This window comes from Larimichthys crocea, chromosome X (genome assembly GCF_000972845.2).
Source record: "Larimichthys crocea isolate SSNF chromosome X, L_crocea_2.0, whole genome shotgun sequence".
NCBI classification, from domain to species: Eukaryota; Metazoa; Chordata; class Actinopteri; family Sciaenidae; genus Larimichthys; species Larimichthys crocea.
This window is the reverse complement of record NC_040020.1, coordinates 12,305,344-12,320,249: the sequence shown is the minus strand read 5'-3', so window position 1 is coordinate 12,320,249 and position 14,906 is coordinate 12,305,344. Positions and strand designations below refer to the sequence as shown.

The window sequence follows — 14,906 nt, the reverse complement described above, 5'->3', positions numbered from 1 at the left end:
TTAGTAACATGTTAATACATAACTACAACAAAAGTTCCTGTGTTACTGACAACATACACATGGTTTAACTATTTAACAACGCAACATCTCCTATACTGAGCATTTGCACATAATTTCTATTAAAACACATCAGAAAACCACTCTGATCATATTCCCTTCCTCAATACTCCATAAAGAAGTAAAGAACGATCATCAATGACAGAGAACATATGAAACAAATCATTACTCTCTGTCAGCTTCACGCTCAGAAGGAAATATCACGACTCATCATCGTGGTTGGCGAGACCAAACACTTTAGAAACACATTTCTCAAGTCAGAAACTATAGAAATGATCCCTGAAAGTATAGTCTTAGTTTAAGAGCGGGCGAGCACCGAAGGTCATTCACAGCACAGTCTGTCTCACTCACGGTGCGTCGTTGCTGTGACAACCGACTAGTTAATGAGACGTGAACAGAATATAATATAACCGTCATAAAAACACCAAGCTCATACTAACTGTATATTTAATGTTAGACTTTGATTTGAATGTTTAAAACTAAATATTTGTTTTAATTTCAAATTCCCCATCATGCTTTGCGAGTCGAGTCACGTCCGTTATTTGACTATTTGTTTATTTATTAAAGAACCGCACGAGATAAAACCTTCACAGCAGAGCGGAGCGTTTGTAAAAGCGACGATAAGACGACAGAGACAAAACTTTGAGTTTTAAACGTTTTTAACTTGTTGTTAACTTTGTGTTTACGCCTTTGACGCGAGATACGCCCTCAGCGGTGCGTCGTTTTTTAATGTTCCGGCGAAGAAAACCTGCCAAATAAAACGGTTCCGGTTTACAACACTATAACGCCTGGTTGTAACGGTTTTGCGTGATTTAAAAACACCGACAACACACGCGCAACACAAGTGGAATAGACAGCCAACAGTCAACGTCTCGTCACGAGGAATATCGTTCAAACCCTGCATTCATTTTTAACGGGCACATAACGGTTATGTTTCAGTTATGTCGTTCACCAGCAGTTGGTTTGATACAACACACGAGGGCGACAGTTTAACTCTTTAGAATCGGGGCGGCGGTGGAGAGCGGACGATCGGCGGTTCGATCCCCGGCTAAAGCATTTACTCACAGGACACTTTCTGACTCTAGCATTTACTCACAGGACACTTTCTGACTCTTTTATGGCCATAATACCCCCCCCTCCCAAAAAAAAAAAAAACGGGTTATTGACGTCATTTCATCGACGAGAGCTCAAATAAATAAGGATAAATAATAAATTTCACTATATCCAAAAACTGACATTAAGTTGCATTGGTGCCTTTATAACTTAAGACAACTGTTAGCAACACCTTAGCATACCTTCAATTACTTAATTAACGATTGTTTCTTCTTCTTTTAATATATTATAGTTAACAGGATGGGCTCTGGTGATAACGTCAGTATATCCTTACTGTATGGTAGCTAGCTAATAAGTTACCGAAGATATCGGTCTCCGGTGTGGGTTAACATTTGAACCAACAGTGCTTCAACTCTCCTGTTGTCAGACAACTTTTTTAAAGAAACCTCACTAGTATAAACATTGAGACAACCGACTTACCAAAGTAGCAGAGATGGGACTGCGGCACAGTAAATTCAGCTGGTGTGTCCAACATGTCCGCCTTCGTCAATTAAAAAAGTGGTTGCGTAATGCAAGTTTCGTTGCGCATGCTCAGTGAATTCTTCGTAAAATAATTTATTCATGCATGAAAATTCATTCACCAGGTCCACTGATGTGACAAATACATGAATAATTGGCAACACAATGACAACAATTCACACTGTGAGAAATAACTTGGCAAAAGCCCTTACACATACAGACTTCTTCCTTCATTTCAATATATTCAAAATATCTTCTCTATTTCACGCCAAGACGTTGAAAAACTATAGTCGATCAGTCATGATATAGTACAACATAGACACAGATTGGGCGATGAATCACAGAGTGCATATAATCTCATCAATGTACATATTTGAAGTTCTGTTGCTGTTAAAAGCTACATAGTGCTGGAATTATTTGCTGATAAAGTCATGGTTCATCTCTGCCATCAAAAACCTCCTCCAGTTTGCCATGAGGCATTGTTCCAGATGTGTGTGTGTGTACATGCAACTAAGACAATATAAGAAATAAATAGGTAAAGACATTAAGGATTCTGTTATGTCAATATTGACAAAAAAATATCTTCCCTTGTCCTTCATGTTCTATGCTGTCCAGGTTAAAGACATCGAGTGTTATAATATTAATATTAGAATAAAATAGCATTCCTTACTGTAGCAACCGCTATAGTGGTGAGATGAGATCAAACAAATTTAAGTTTAAAAATGATTGAGATGATCAAAATGAAATGAGGTCAATACACGTTCACAATACCTTCATTTAATTCTACAATTTCAGTGTTGTATGTTAATATATCATTTTAATTACTGTTATTCATTTTATGTGGATAACACTAGCATTATCGAGCATTATCAAATAGATTTTTTTTGCATAATTATTGTTGTGCTCTTGTTATTGTTTGTAGTGCAGCAGTTCAATTAATTATTCTTATTTAAAATAATTAAAAAAAAACATATTTCGATAAGTGTTATTCAGTAAGTGAAAATACCATTCGGTTGGTAGAACTTCAAACTTGCTCAGTTATATCTGTATAATATTATTATAAAACAAGTATTTTGCATTTTAGGCTGGTCAGAATAAGTAAGCAAATACATAACCTAACATTTTTTACAGCTTAATTTAGAAAAAAAAACACAACACAGATTTATCCAAAATAGAAACAATGACTAGTTGCAGTTGCAGCCATGCTCGCAGAGTAAAGTCATTTTCTTCTCTAACTCTATTTTAATACCCTGTAAATCATATTTGACATCAGATCACGATGATTGGGAAAACAGGAACCAAAGAAAGGAATGATGCTGCTGATTATCAGCATACAGGGACGCTGTGTGAGGTCATGCTTATAGTTATCATCTGCTTTAGAGGTCCATTGGAGGTCTGCCCTTATAAAATGCAATGCTGTTAACTCAGACCACTGACTATAAAAGTCAGAGCTCAGTTAGATTTATGCCATCATCAGACTTCTTCTTCATTGTGTTTTTCTGCCTTCGTTCTCTCTCCTTCTCTACGGCTTCTCTTTGTACCTCCTCCAGAGCTGGTGGACTTGTCTTCTGGCCCCAGTGCGAACACAGCTGGAGAAGGAGGTGTGCTGTCTGCCCTTCACCTGGTAAAAACAAAGCAAGGACACACACGATCATGCTGAGAACCAGAAGCCAAAGTTCTTTTAAGTGAGTTATAACATTGTTAATCAAATATTCCAGTCCACAAGGATATAGAAACAGATGTTGTTTTCCTTTTCACTGTTTCTGGAAGAAAGTGTTGAAATGAATGGAAAAGGTTTCAAAAAGACTTCATTTTAAAAATGATTTTGACCTGTTCCCACTCCCTGGAATCTCCAAAATGAAGACATCCGAGAAGCCACTGTTGCAACTCTGTGCACCTACTGGCACACCGTGTCATGACCATGACAGTTTACAGAAAGTAAAAATAATGATTACTGAAACTGTAAAATGTGATGAGCAAATCTTGACATGTATTTCCTAAGTGGCGTACATTATGAAAGAGAGACTGAGCTAGAAAAAGCTAAATTAATCAGGTCATTTTACTATGATGAAATAGTTTCCATCTGACTTGACTGAAATGTACCCATGCTGTTAATGCTTTGGGACCAAGTATTGAGTCAAAACACTGGATGATTAAGGTAGGTAGGGAAGTTTGAAGTCATATTTCTCATTGCTATTGCCCCTTGTTTCACTGTACTTTCTCAACACAAGTTAAAGATCAGAGGTTACATTTAATGGTGGGAGTTGAAAGATCATTTAATCCAGTCAAAAAGAAAAGCCTCAGAATTACTTCAACTCTATGTATAATATCTAACATTAAAATTAAGAAAACAATGAACATCATGAACTTGATCCAACCTTCTGTTGTTGGTGGTACTTATCTGCTTGCCAGCTCCTTCTTCAGACAGGATTTAAAAGAGGTGGCACGCTCCACAGATTTATAGCCCTGAGAGGTCAGTGGACAGTGGGTGTCGTGACAAAGGAGAGGTTGGGATGACGGAAGCACAGGTGAGTGTGGCGGAAAGAGAGGAGATTGAAGATGCAAGCAAAGCAATGAGAGAAGAAGAAGAAATACTGTTAATAAGCCAAGACTGTGAGGCCAGGACAGCATTCACATATACCCGTAGAGTCATAACTACAATGACTTCCAGGTTCACTGTTGTGCAATGTTAGTGATGTTTTTTGGATTATCAGGCAAATTGTGAGCTAGTGACGTCTTCACTTCTGGCAAACGAGGCTCTGGACTGTAGCATTGTATCACAATACACCACTAGAGGGCAGTATCCCTCCTTGGAAACCCCACTATGAAGTCACTCAAGGCAATCGCAAGTTCAGTTTTTCCCTACTTCAAGTGATTCACTGAAGTTGTTGCCAGCTTCTTCCTGAGAGCTTTCTCCCAACATGGTCAAGATTTAACCCAGCGAAAAGAACCACAACTTTCAGATGTTTTGTATCTTTGTATCTGAGATTGCTGACCTAAAGCTGGTGGTTTGCCCTATTCAGATTATTCACTACTGTCCACATAACACCCACACGACCCATGACTAGACAGTTCAGCTCAGGTAAAGGGAAGGCTGGATGTTGGTAGGGTAAAGTTTCATTTGCTATTAAATTAGAAACAGTAGATTAGGAGCTCCTGTGCTTCAGTTTTCAGCTCTTCTGCTCCATGAGTTTTACCAAGTACTCAGAATTAAATACATCACTCAGATATATGCTATAAAAGGAGAGTGTTTATCGCATGTGACAGAGTAGAACTCGACCATTCAACCTTTTGCACCCAATGTTTTTTTTGTTCATGCTTTAAAAAACAACATTCCTTTGCTGTGAATTTCACATGAGAGGTCATACGCATGGAAAAATAAAAGATTTCTATTCATTCATCTTTGCGTTCTGCTGTTTGGACAAATCTAACCGCAGTCACTTTGCTGCCGTTTTATCAAAGTCAAACAGTTCAAAGCACTTCTTCTCAGCTAGCGATAATCTTTCAGCCGCTTTCACACACAACTTACTCACCCTGGCTCCCCTGTGCAGACGGTCCTTCATTATTCCGATGAACTCCTTGTAGGACAGCTGGTCATCATGATCTACATCAAAGATCTTAAAGATGGTGTGTACAAGGTGACGTGTCAGCTTCAGCCCAGTGGCCACATAGACTGCTCTCGCAAACTCATCTGGTAGGAGAGAGAGTTAAAACGATTTTGATCATCTTGGGTACTTGTTGCACACAAAACACATCATCTGTGTGCAGAGAGGCCAGCTGCCACCGCTCTCCTCCTACCTTGTCCAATGGAGCGAGATGCAAAATTGTACATCTGCATGGCGATTGCAAAGTCCTCGAGATTGTTGAGGAACTGGAAGAAGGATCTGAACTCGTCAAAGGTAATTCCCTGAAATACCAGAAAGGAGAACAAATGTGAAGCGATAGAGTTTTAAATTGGTCAGAAAAAGGGAGAAGTACTGATGAAGATGTTGTTCTCTGTAGAAAAAGAAGCTTGGAAATGAGAGTAATGAGTCTTTCAGCACAGACTGCCTTCCAAAGGGACCTTGACAGACGTGCATTTAACACTGCATCCAACATCTACTCTGTTGTCTGGAAAAATAAACCAAAATTTAAAAAAAAAACACACAACTACTATTAATCAATAACTGAGATACTCCATGAAATAGTCCCATTAATGACACATAATGTCATTAATGACAGGGTTGTGTGTTCATGATATGGAACATTTCAACGGCAGCCTTCTTGCAGTGTTTTATTATCCTAAAGTAGCTGCATACAGTAATAATGCAGAAGCCATTCAACAAGTAGCTGTAACCGCCACATGCTCATCGCTGCGGATCAAGATCAAACCTATGATGGCTAGATTAATAAATATTACACATAAAAAATAAACTGAAACAAAAAAGAAAATGCAGTGTTTGTAGGTTATTGCGCAGACATGTGATCACAATACACAGATAAAATTACAAAAAGAACTGTGCAGCCGTATATCGTAACCCAGAAATCCCTCATATGGAGAAAAAAAAGAAGATGGCGACCTAACTAAAGAGCAGGATAGACTGACAGATTGTAACTGCAGGTTGTGTATTGTACGAGGCAGAGACCAACCTCCTGCTTCTTCCACAGCATGAAAAGGAAAAAAGGGAGGGACAGAAATAGAGTTGGGTTGCATAAGAACTACATGCTAATGTATAGATAGATAGATAGATAGATAGATAGATAGATAGATAGATAGTCAAGTATGGTTGTGTTCGTGTGTGTGTGTGTGTTTGTGTGTGTGTGTGGTCAAGTGAAGCAGTGGAGCGCCGAAGCGTGGAGAGCCACAACAGCCTCAGGAAGAGACAGTGGTGGGAAATTACAGACTCTCTAGATGGCTGGAAGGCGTAAAACAGGAAGGAGAAAAAGAAACAGATTGGAAAGTTTTGCGACATTCTGTGATTTCACAGTTTATTACCACCACTTAATTGGGATTGGTTGGGAGCCAATAATTCCCAAAAGTCAATACATGTGCCTAAGAGCAGGGAAACACAATTAATCCGATGGATAGAAGATTTAAAACTTTATAGCATGCTTTATCATATTTTTGACAGCTTTTTTTTGTCACTACTTTTGATTGACCAGTAAAAGTAGTCAAGTTTACTCAGGATGTATATAGACCATGATGGGACTGCAACTTATCTTCCATAATGTTGTCAGATAAGAACAGATGTCAAGTAAACCACTAACAGCTATCATCATCTGTCCGTGTGTTCCTCTCTCAGTAAGAAACCGTGTTTGTGCATGTTATTGTACCTTCTCGTCAGGTATACACTGGCGAACATTCTCCAGGTAGGCGCTGATGTTCTCCACGTTGGTGAAGCGCAACAGGATTTTGGCAAAGTCTTCTTCACTGATGGTGGTCATCCCTTTAGAATAGGTCAGAAACTCAATTTCCAACACCTCTGTTTGAAGGTTATCCATAAACCTCAAAGACGGCAACGAAAGGAAAGATTAGGCAACAGATTTTACACATCAAAAGAAGAATGTTACTATTTATTTTGTGACTTGTGACTGTGTCAGTATTGTTTATGGTGGTTTAGTACCTGTAGAAGTCATCAAATGTAAGCTCTGCCTTCCCTTTTTTCCCAAAGAAATGAACCAATAGGGTGGTGTCAATGGTTATGCTCTCATCTGCTCGCTATGAATCACCAGAGGAATAAAAGAGAAGATCAGTGAGTGATAAATCTATAAACATCAAGCATTGTGGATGGTGGAGAAGCAGTGGACAGGACGAGTCCATCATCAATCCAACATGGCTAGCAGGAAGCGGGTCTTTGCTGCGGGATGAGCGACAACACACTGTCAATCAAACACATCAGCTCACACAAAATGTTAGCAGCCAGCATGACATCAAACATACCAGTCTAGGCAGCAACAATGTTAAGTTAAACCTCTTAAATGAGAAGAGTATCAGTTGAGTAAATAGTAGGCAAGTTCATTGTATTGATACCATGGTGGCACAATTAAAGATGGTGGAAATATTTCACTGTCAAAGCTTCAGTAGGACAAAGTATGTGCAGAAGAAAATGGACAGGTAAAACGGACAGAGAGGTTTCTGTCCATTTTAGTTCTAACAATCAACATGAGGAAATTAAATGAGAGGGAGCTATTGTTTTCCATGCTGCCTAGACTGTCGAGGAGTGTTGCTATAGCAGCATGAAACACAAACCAATACTGGTCTGGTGAAGACACAAGAAGTCGTCACGTAGCAGCACACATACAGATACAGAGACACAATGAAAAGCTGAGTCATGCAAATATTCATTGGTCAAGGGTCAGCGAAAATGTAAGAGGAAGGAGGACAAAGTGTTGACCAGTGAGTGTAGAGTTGACATAGAGAGACAGAAGAGGTGACGGAAAGAGAGAAGACATAGAAGAACAACTGAGGCTTAGACAGACAAATGTACAAATGCAACAATAAGCTGCCAGACACATCAAAGCCACGACATCCCATGCATTTCTCCACAAATGCCACATTGACATAACTGGACAGGACCTCAAAATCACAAACAGCTGCGCAGAAACAAAACCCACATAAGCACAAATGCAGAGGATGTGAGCCGATTCCACCTTTTTCCGTCAACGAACAAGATTCATATTTGCAATATTTTTTTTTCCTTTTTTATATGTTTACTTCCTCTGTCCTCGCTCCACAGTTGTAAGTCTGTCTTTTACTTGATAATCCTGGTCATTTGAAACCCATTCAACAGACTTTGGGATGTTTGCATTTGCTTCAATCTTCTTAATCCCTTACAAAAACAACATGACATTGATACGTTTTATGAGCCATAGAAAAACTGTGCAGAAGTGTGTATTTCACTGTTTGCCTGTTTATGCTCTCAGAAAAAGGTGACTGTGCTTTCGGGGAAGCTCCACAAAAGACTCAGCCAGCATCAGGGCAAAAAAAAACAAAAAAAACAGAGGATGTCAAAAGCCCATCTTTTGTCTCTCTCCCTGCCATGCCCCATCCAGCCAACCTCCCTGTCCAATCCATGGCCATGCTGAGGTATATGCAGACATCAGATTGGGTGGAATCTCATGTCTTTCTAAAGAGGAAGAGCATTTATGCCATTTCCGTCATCATCGCCAACATCATCATCATCATTATCATCATCATCATTATCATCACCACGATGCCATTCGTGGTTCTACCTCAAGAGTAAAATCCTAAAATCCGATGTGGGACAAGAAGAAGATGTCAAACAAGATGACAAGACAAGAGGTTTGTTCAAGTTGGCAAACTACACAGATTTACATCTTTGACAGATGTTGTTACGTTGTTTGTTGTGACATACGACATGTATTCATTCTGTCAAAAATGAGCAAATAACCAAGGTGCAGAGATAAGATGTGTTAAAGATGCCAAAGCCTTGTTGTTCATCCTTTTATCTTATCCCAAGACTGTCTAATCTAAGATTACCAATGCACATACACATGTAGTAATATTCTCTACAGTAAGATGTAGTAGACTGAGGCACTAACTAAAGTCCAAACAAAGTGCCCTGTAGTAAATCCAACTTTAATAGATGCCAATTGGTAACTCACATGAAAAAAATGTCTTCTGGGAAATTAAAAGTAAACTCTGTTTTTAGAACCATCAACATGAGTGTGACTTCCAACATTTCTGTCTGTTTCTGATTCACTTTGCGGTCTGGTCTTCCAGTCTTTGATTAGGCATTTCATATAAACACAGACAAACTGAAACAATTACAGACTTATGATTTCAGTGTCTTGTTTTCTGTGTCTCGCTTTTTTTGACGGTCTTTTCATTAAGCCTCTGATTACGGACAAACAGGACAAAAATACGTTTGCTCTTTTATCTCATAACTGACGCATTACTGATGTCTTGATGACACATGAGCTGTTCATACATCTAGACAGCATCCAGGTGGTGTGGCTCTGCCTCTCTTCCCTCTTTTCACCATATGCCTTTTCTCCTTAGTTTGTTTAGCTACTCAAGTGATAGAAACACCACAAGTGAAATCAGTCATTTTGTCGATGTTTTGTAAATGGATACACGTGATTGAGGAATTCATAATGAATCTGATCGTTTTTAGTTGAGGTTATTGATATTTAAATGCTACGTGCCACGGGAAATGTTTGAACTCAATTAAATCAAATATGAAGCTATGGACAAACTGCTCTATTCTCCCTTCATCATCACTCAAACAAACGTCGGCAATGGTTATTAAAGCTGCCTCAACTAAGTCATTTTTGCCATCTTGGGACAGCTGAATAAGTTGTAAACACAACAGTGATATATTATCACTATATGAACTCTATTTTTTACCTCTGTTTTGTTCTGTATCTGCTCCTGAGGGGAATATCTGTTTCTTTAGCTGCTAAATGCTCCACTATGTTCACCAGCTAGTTGCTGTGTCTGCTGTTTGGTGCTGGGTTTATAATAAAGCAGCTGGCCTCTGCTGCTGAAAACAAGGCTAATCAGACTGAAACAGTAAATCTGTGGGCCCTCTAACCAAAACAAAGAGCTGAAAGAAGCTAAAACGCTTTGCAGAGCTAAGAGAAACTGCTGAGTCAAGTGATGATTCTCTGTGGGTTCATGAGGAAAGCTTTCTATAAGCAACACTTTTCACATTACACTCCCTCTCACACCCTCTAACATGATAGAGGTTTCCTTCTTACTGGATTGAATGATTGTTTGATCTGATCTGTTATTTTTATATCAGATCAGAATTCCTCTCAAAAATAAAGCTGAGAAATTGTCAACATACCGTAAGGTTCAATAAGAAATATTGGTATTGATATCAACCCTTTTAAGAACTCACGTTGACGTAATGCCAAACTGATCATAACAAGTTTATCATTCCTGGAAGTGTGGCAGCACAAGTGTGAGCTCATCATCTCCATGAAGACGTAATGGTTACCACGCCTACAAGGCACGAGCCAACACCTGGTGTATGCATGTGTCTATTTGTCCATCTGTGTGTGTGAGCTTCAGCTGACTTTGATCATGAAGCCGAACGTAAAAACAGTAATTACTGATGTAAACAGTAAATGGTCTTCCTCACCCTCCCTACCTGTGAGTAATACCTCGGAGCAAGAGCTCATTGTCGGTCTTTAGCCAAGTCAGTCTGACTGTCAGTCAGTCACACCTTCCAGGGTAGAAACAGCTAATCCTCCCTTTCCCTTCCCATGATCTGTTTGCCCTTCTCCCTCCTAACTTTATCTCCTTTTTCATTCCCCCTCCTATCACTTCTTTTTCTCTTATCCTGCCCCCCGCTCTGATTTCCTTTCTCCTCATACTGCACGTCTGAACCTCCTTCACACGACAAACACAGAGGTGATTTGCTCTTTCCCTCCCTCCCTTCTTCTCAGCTTGTCAGTCAGTCCCTCCTTCTCCAGACAAAAGCAAAGAGGTATAATGGTGACTAATCTGTTGAGTAAACACATCTTTCTCTAAATACAACCTGCTTCTATCTTTTTCCCCGAATGTGCTTCCCGAACTTCTTCTCTCCACACCCACTTTGTTCCTCAACATTTGTTCTCTCTGCTGACCTGTGTCATCTTCTTTGAGCCTCTCTCACCTGTTTGTTGTCTCTGATTTTTATTTCTCTCCCCCCCCCCCCCCTCTTCACCCTCAGGTTTTCTACTTATCTGATCTGGTTACAGATTTGTTACAATTCCAGCATTTTCTTTCTTCTTTTCACTTTTTTTTTTGTTTAATCGACTATTTTTTTTAACCTCTAACACGTTTAATGTCCCTGTTTTTCTTCCTTTTATATTCCTCACCCCTTCCTCCCCCTCTGTCTGATTCGTGTGTTCTGTCCGTCTGATGTCCCGCAGATGAAAGGCTGCTCGGTGTAAATACAAGGTCAGTCCTATTATGCTCCACTGTCATTACCTCCACCTCAGCTTCCGCTGCCGTCCCACACTGCATAGCCTGTCATTAGTCAACTAGCTCGCTAGCGCTGTTAGCTGTTATTAATCATTATCAGCAGTTTCGGAAAGACAATTTCACTTGCACACAAACAAGCCAATGAAGCATGTTTACTTGTGCAAAAATGTTGATTTTAGTCCTGTTTGTCTGTTTGTTTTAAGCAGATTTTTTAGCCACGCTGTTGCTGTAGCTTCAGAAATGGCAATGTCAGTGTGTTGGTTGGTCGGCCCACCGCTTTGGTCCAGGCTTAAATATCTCACTATTAGCTGCATCGCCATGTTTATATAGATATCTGTGATATCCTACTGACTTTGGTTATCAACTCACTGTTCGGCTAATCCTAACCGGATGAATTGTAATAACTCATCTTGCTTTTCATTAAGTGCCATCATCAGATGAAAATGTGATTTTATCCAGTGCTTTGGTTGGTGACCGAATACCTGCAAAACTAAGAACATTCCCAGGACAGTTTTTGAGAGTTGAAGAATAGCCTGCTAGCCACAGGTAGTTCAGGCGACTATCTAGTTTAAACTGTTGTAGAAGCAACAGACTACAGAGAGCAAAATGATTTCTATACAATTCGGATAAGTGTGTGGTGCTATAATGATCAGGGTTTTTGTATGTGCTCTGCAGTTGGCCTTGTTATCATTATACCAGTGTCATTAAACATGGTGTGGCACGCACCGAGAATGATTTGACACCAAAGCTACAACACTAGCCACAACACAGCACAGATAACAAGGCACAGATACACATAGAAAAGCATAATGAGGAGACCAAATGACAGAAGGCAGGTGAGAAACAGAACAGGTTATTAGAATACAGACATTTACAATATCTATCATCTAACCAGCGTCATTGGATCAATACTGTCACACCAGTACAAAATATTGAATTATTCAAAAACAATAATCAATACGAACAAATATGAAAAGAAAAATTATTTGTCATATTTGTTCATCTGGAATAAATGAGATGGGGAAGACACTTTACACTATTTGAAGGAGCCTCAAGAAAGATTTGTTCTCAGTTTGAGAAGAGATCAATTTGATGTGCAAAATATGTTTAGTGCAAGGAAGTCTTTTCAAGCTCGTCCAAACAGAAATGATTTCACAAAAGGGAAAAGAGAGGAATGGAGTGACAGTACTTTCTATCCCCTACTTATAGGTTTAGAAAACACTGGGATAGAAGTATGGCAGAGTAATATATATGAAGTAATGTTTAGGAAAGAAAGGAAGAAAAAAGATGATAAATTAGTCTATGTGAATGATCAGTATCAAGCCAAACCAGAATAAACAATTAATGATTATAACCTTTTACAATAAGCCCATATCGACTAATATTTTTGTTTTTTTCTTCTCTTTTAGACACAAACATTTTTTAAAAACAAAAATGTAAAAATATTTTTGGGTGCATTTTAACACAAGTGCAATTTCTGAAGAATTCAAACATTCAAGACTCCATGCTGACTTGTCAAGTATTATTTCTTATATTATATGACAAACAGCATTATTCTGGCCAAGCTTGATGTAGGTACGTTATCTTGAAACTGTGGGACAAGTTGGAGGATCAACACTAACTACAGGGAACTTAAAAGAAAGATTGAAGGATGAAGTATGGAGGGATGAAGGAACTGAGGACAGTTGGATCTGTGTACCTCCGCCAGGTCAGAAAAGAGCACTTGACTGGCGCTTCGCCTCAGAATGTCCCAGTAACTCCGCGCCACAAACTCCTGACTGTCTTTTTTTAGCACCTGTAGAAGTGGTCAAGCAGGGCCAGGGTCAGTTCACCTCCAACTCAACCACATCAGCTTCCAATATTCAGTCTATCAATTCTCAAAATATACAAACAGATTCATGAAGCTGAGTTTCTTGTTTTAGAGTACATATACTGTGTATACATGAACACGTACGGCATTTATATGTAGTAAATAATAATCAAGAGATATGATGTGCCATGTGGCACTCAATGAACTAACTCATTCATTCTGTTTTGTTACAATAGTAAACTATGTAAATGATTTACTGACCTTACATTAATGGCCCTACAGTGGTAATATCCTCTATAAATTCACCCCATCTACTGTAACAAGCACTACCAATAAAAACCCATTAAGAATTAAGGGAGGAAGTAGCTCAGATGTATGCAGAAAAACCTTTGGTTTTAGTTACAGTACATAACAGATCAAGAAAAATACATCAGATGGAGAAAATTTGAAACGAACAAAATCTGAATACAAAACTAAGCAAATCTAAATGGTGCAAATACAACCAGGTGATCATATTTCTGTCACAAAATGGCACACAAAAAAAGAGCTGGTTCTGTTGCCGGTTTGCTGCCTTTCTAAAAGACACCCACAGTCCTGAGCTCCTGACCACCCACCTCGTCTGTCTCTCTCCAGGGAGAAGGCAGAAGCAGCCATTTTAACATGACCCTGCAACGCTCTTAACTTCACAGTGACAATGCAGCTATCCATCACATCACTGACAGGACAAGGAGTGTCTGAGTGTGTGTGTGTGTGTGTGTGTGTGAGTGAGAGAGAGAGAGAGAGAGAGAGAGAGAGAGAGAGAGAGAGAGAGAGTATAAAATCTCATAGTCTGGACAGAGACTGGTGGCCAGTGGCCTACAGTTACTATGGACAATGCAAATCCACCAGGCTGGGCAAACTTTTGGTTATCCTTGAATTGCGAAGGGAGATAAGGGGCAAATAAAGACCTAAGACCTTATTTCCATCCTAGTATGTGATCAATAAATGATCAACAGAAGATGCAACTTATTTTTTTTCTTTCTTCAGAAATGTCACAAAATAGTCTTTAGAGAATATGTCCTTACTGTTCACTTCTGGATGCCATATTCTTTGACAAATATTTGCTTTCTTTATCATGTAGATGTGAAAGTGCTTTGTAGCCCCCTTGAATACAAATCTCCTGCATTCACAAACCTCAGTAACACCCCCAACAAGAACACACACACTTCCCAACAAACAGCACATGTCCTAAAACAGTCTCAAATGGACAGTGTCTGATTGTGTTTAGAGCTTTAGAGTGCTTCCAGTCATTTTAAATCACATCACTCTCTTTTTGTAAGAGTTCATCTCTCCTGACCTCTTAAATCTATTACTCCTCTTCTACCATGCTGCTCTCCATTCATCTTACCCCCTGCCATCATCCCACGATCAATCACTCAGCTGACCTGACAGATGGACACCCTGTCTTGAAGGAAGTCTTTCTCTATCCCTCTCATTCTTTCTGCCAACCCATCCTTTGAAGGAGTCTACTGTGTACATTTCACTGACAACAGAGGATCAGATGGACTGGGT

The 14,906-nt window shown here is 39.4% G+C and overlaps 1 protein-coding gene and 1 non-coding gene across 12 annotated transcripts in view; both read right to left on the bottom strand.

The window, feature by feature from the left end:
- Positions 1-136: 136 nt before the first annotated feature.
- Positions 137-352, bottom strand: LOC113746729 (small nucleolar RNA U3). The gene has a single exon (XR_003463082.1). It is a non-coding gene; the product is annotated as a small nucleolar RNA U3 (small nucleolar RNA).
- Positions 353-1,705: 1,353 nt separating this feature from the next.
- Positions 1,706-14,906, bottom strand: part of micu3a (mitochondrial calcium uptake family, member 3a) — a 29,106-nt gene continuing 15,905 nt past the window's right edge. For 2 of the 11 annotated variants that reach the window (XM_019259560.2, XM_019259586.2), the window contains 8 exons: positions 13,245-13,340; positions 8,842-8,856; positions 7,233-7,327; positions 6,943-7,114; positions 6,259-6,264; positions 5,428-5,536; positions 5,163-5,320; positions 1,706-3,250 (listed from right to left, as the gene is read on the bottom strand). In XM_019259560.2, the coding sequence (XP_019115105.1) occupies positions 3,152-3,250; positions 5,163-5,320; positions 5,428-5,536; positions 6,259-6,264; positions 6,943-7,114; positions 7,233-7,327; positions 8,842-8,856; positions 13,245-13,340 (750 nt within the window). In that variant the 3' untranslated portion in view covers positions 1,706-3,151. Of the gene's footprint in view, positions 3,254-4,007; positions 4,096-5,162; positions 5,321-5,427; positions 5,537-6,258; positions 6,265-6,942; positions 7,115-7,232; positions 7,328-8,841; positions 8,857-13,244; positions 13,341-14,906 lie in introns of all 11 variants that reach the window. The other 9 variants (XM_019259569.2, XM_027283200.1, XM_010735062.3 and 6 more) reach the window with 6 other exon arrangements.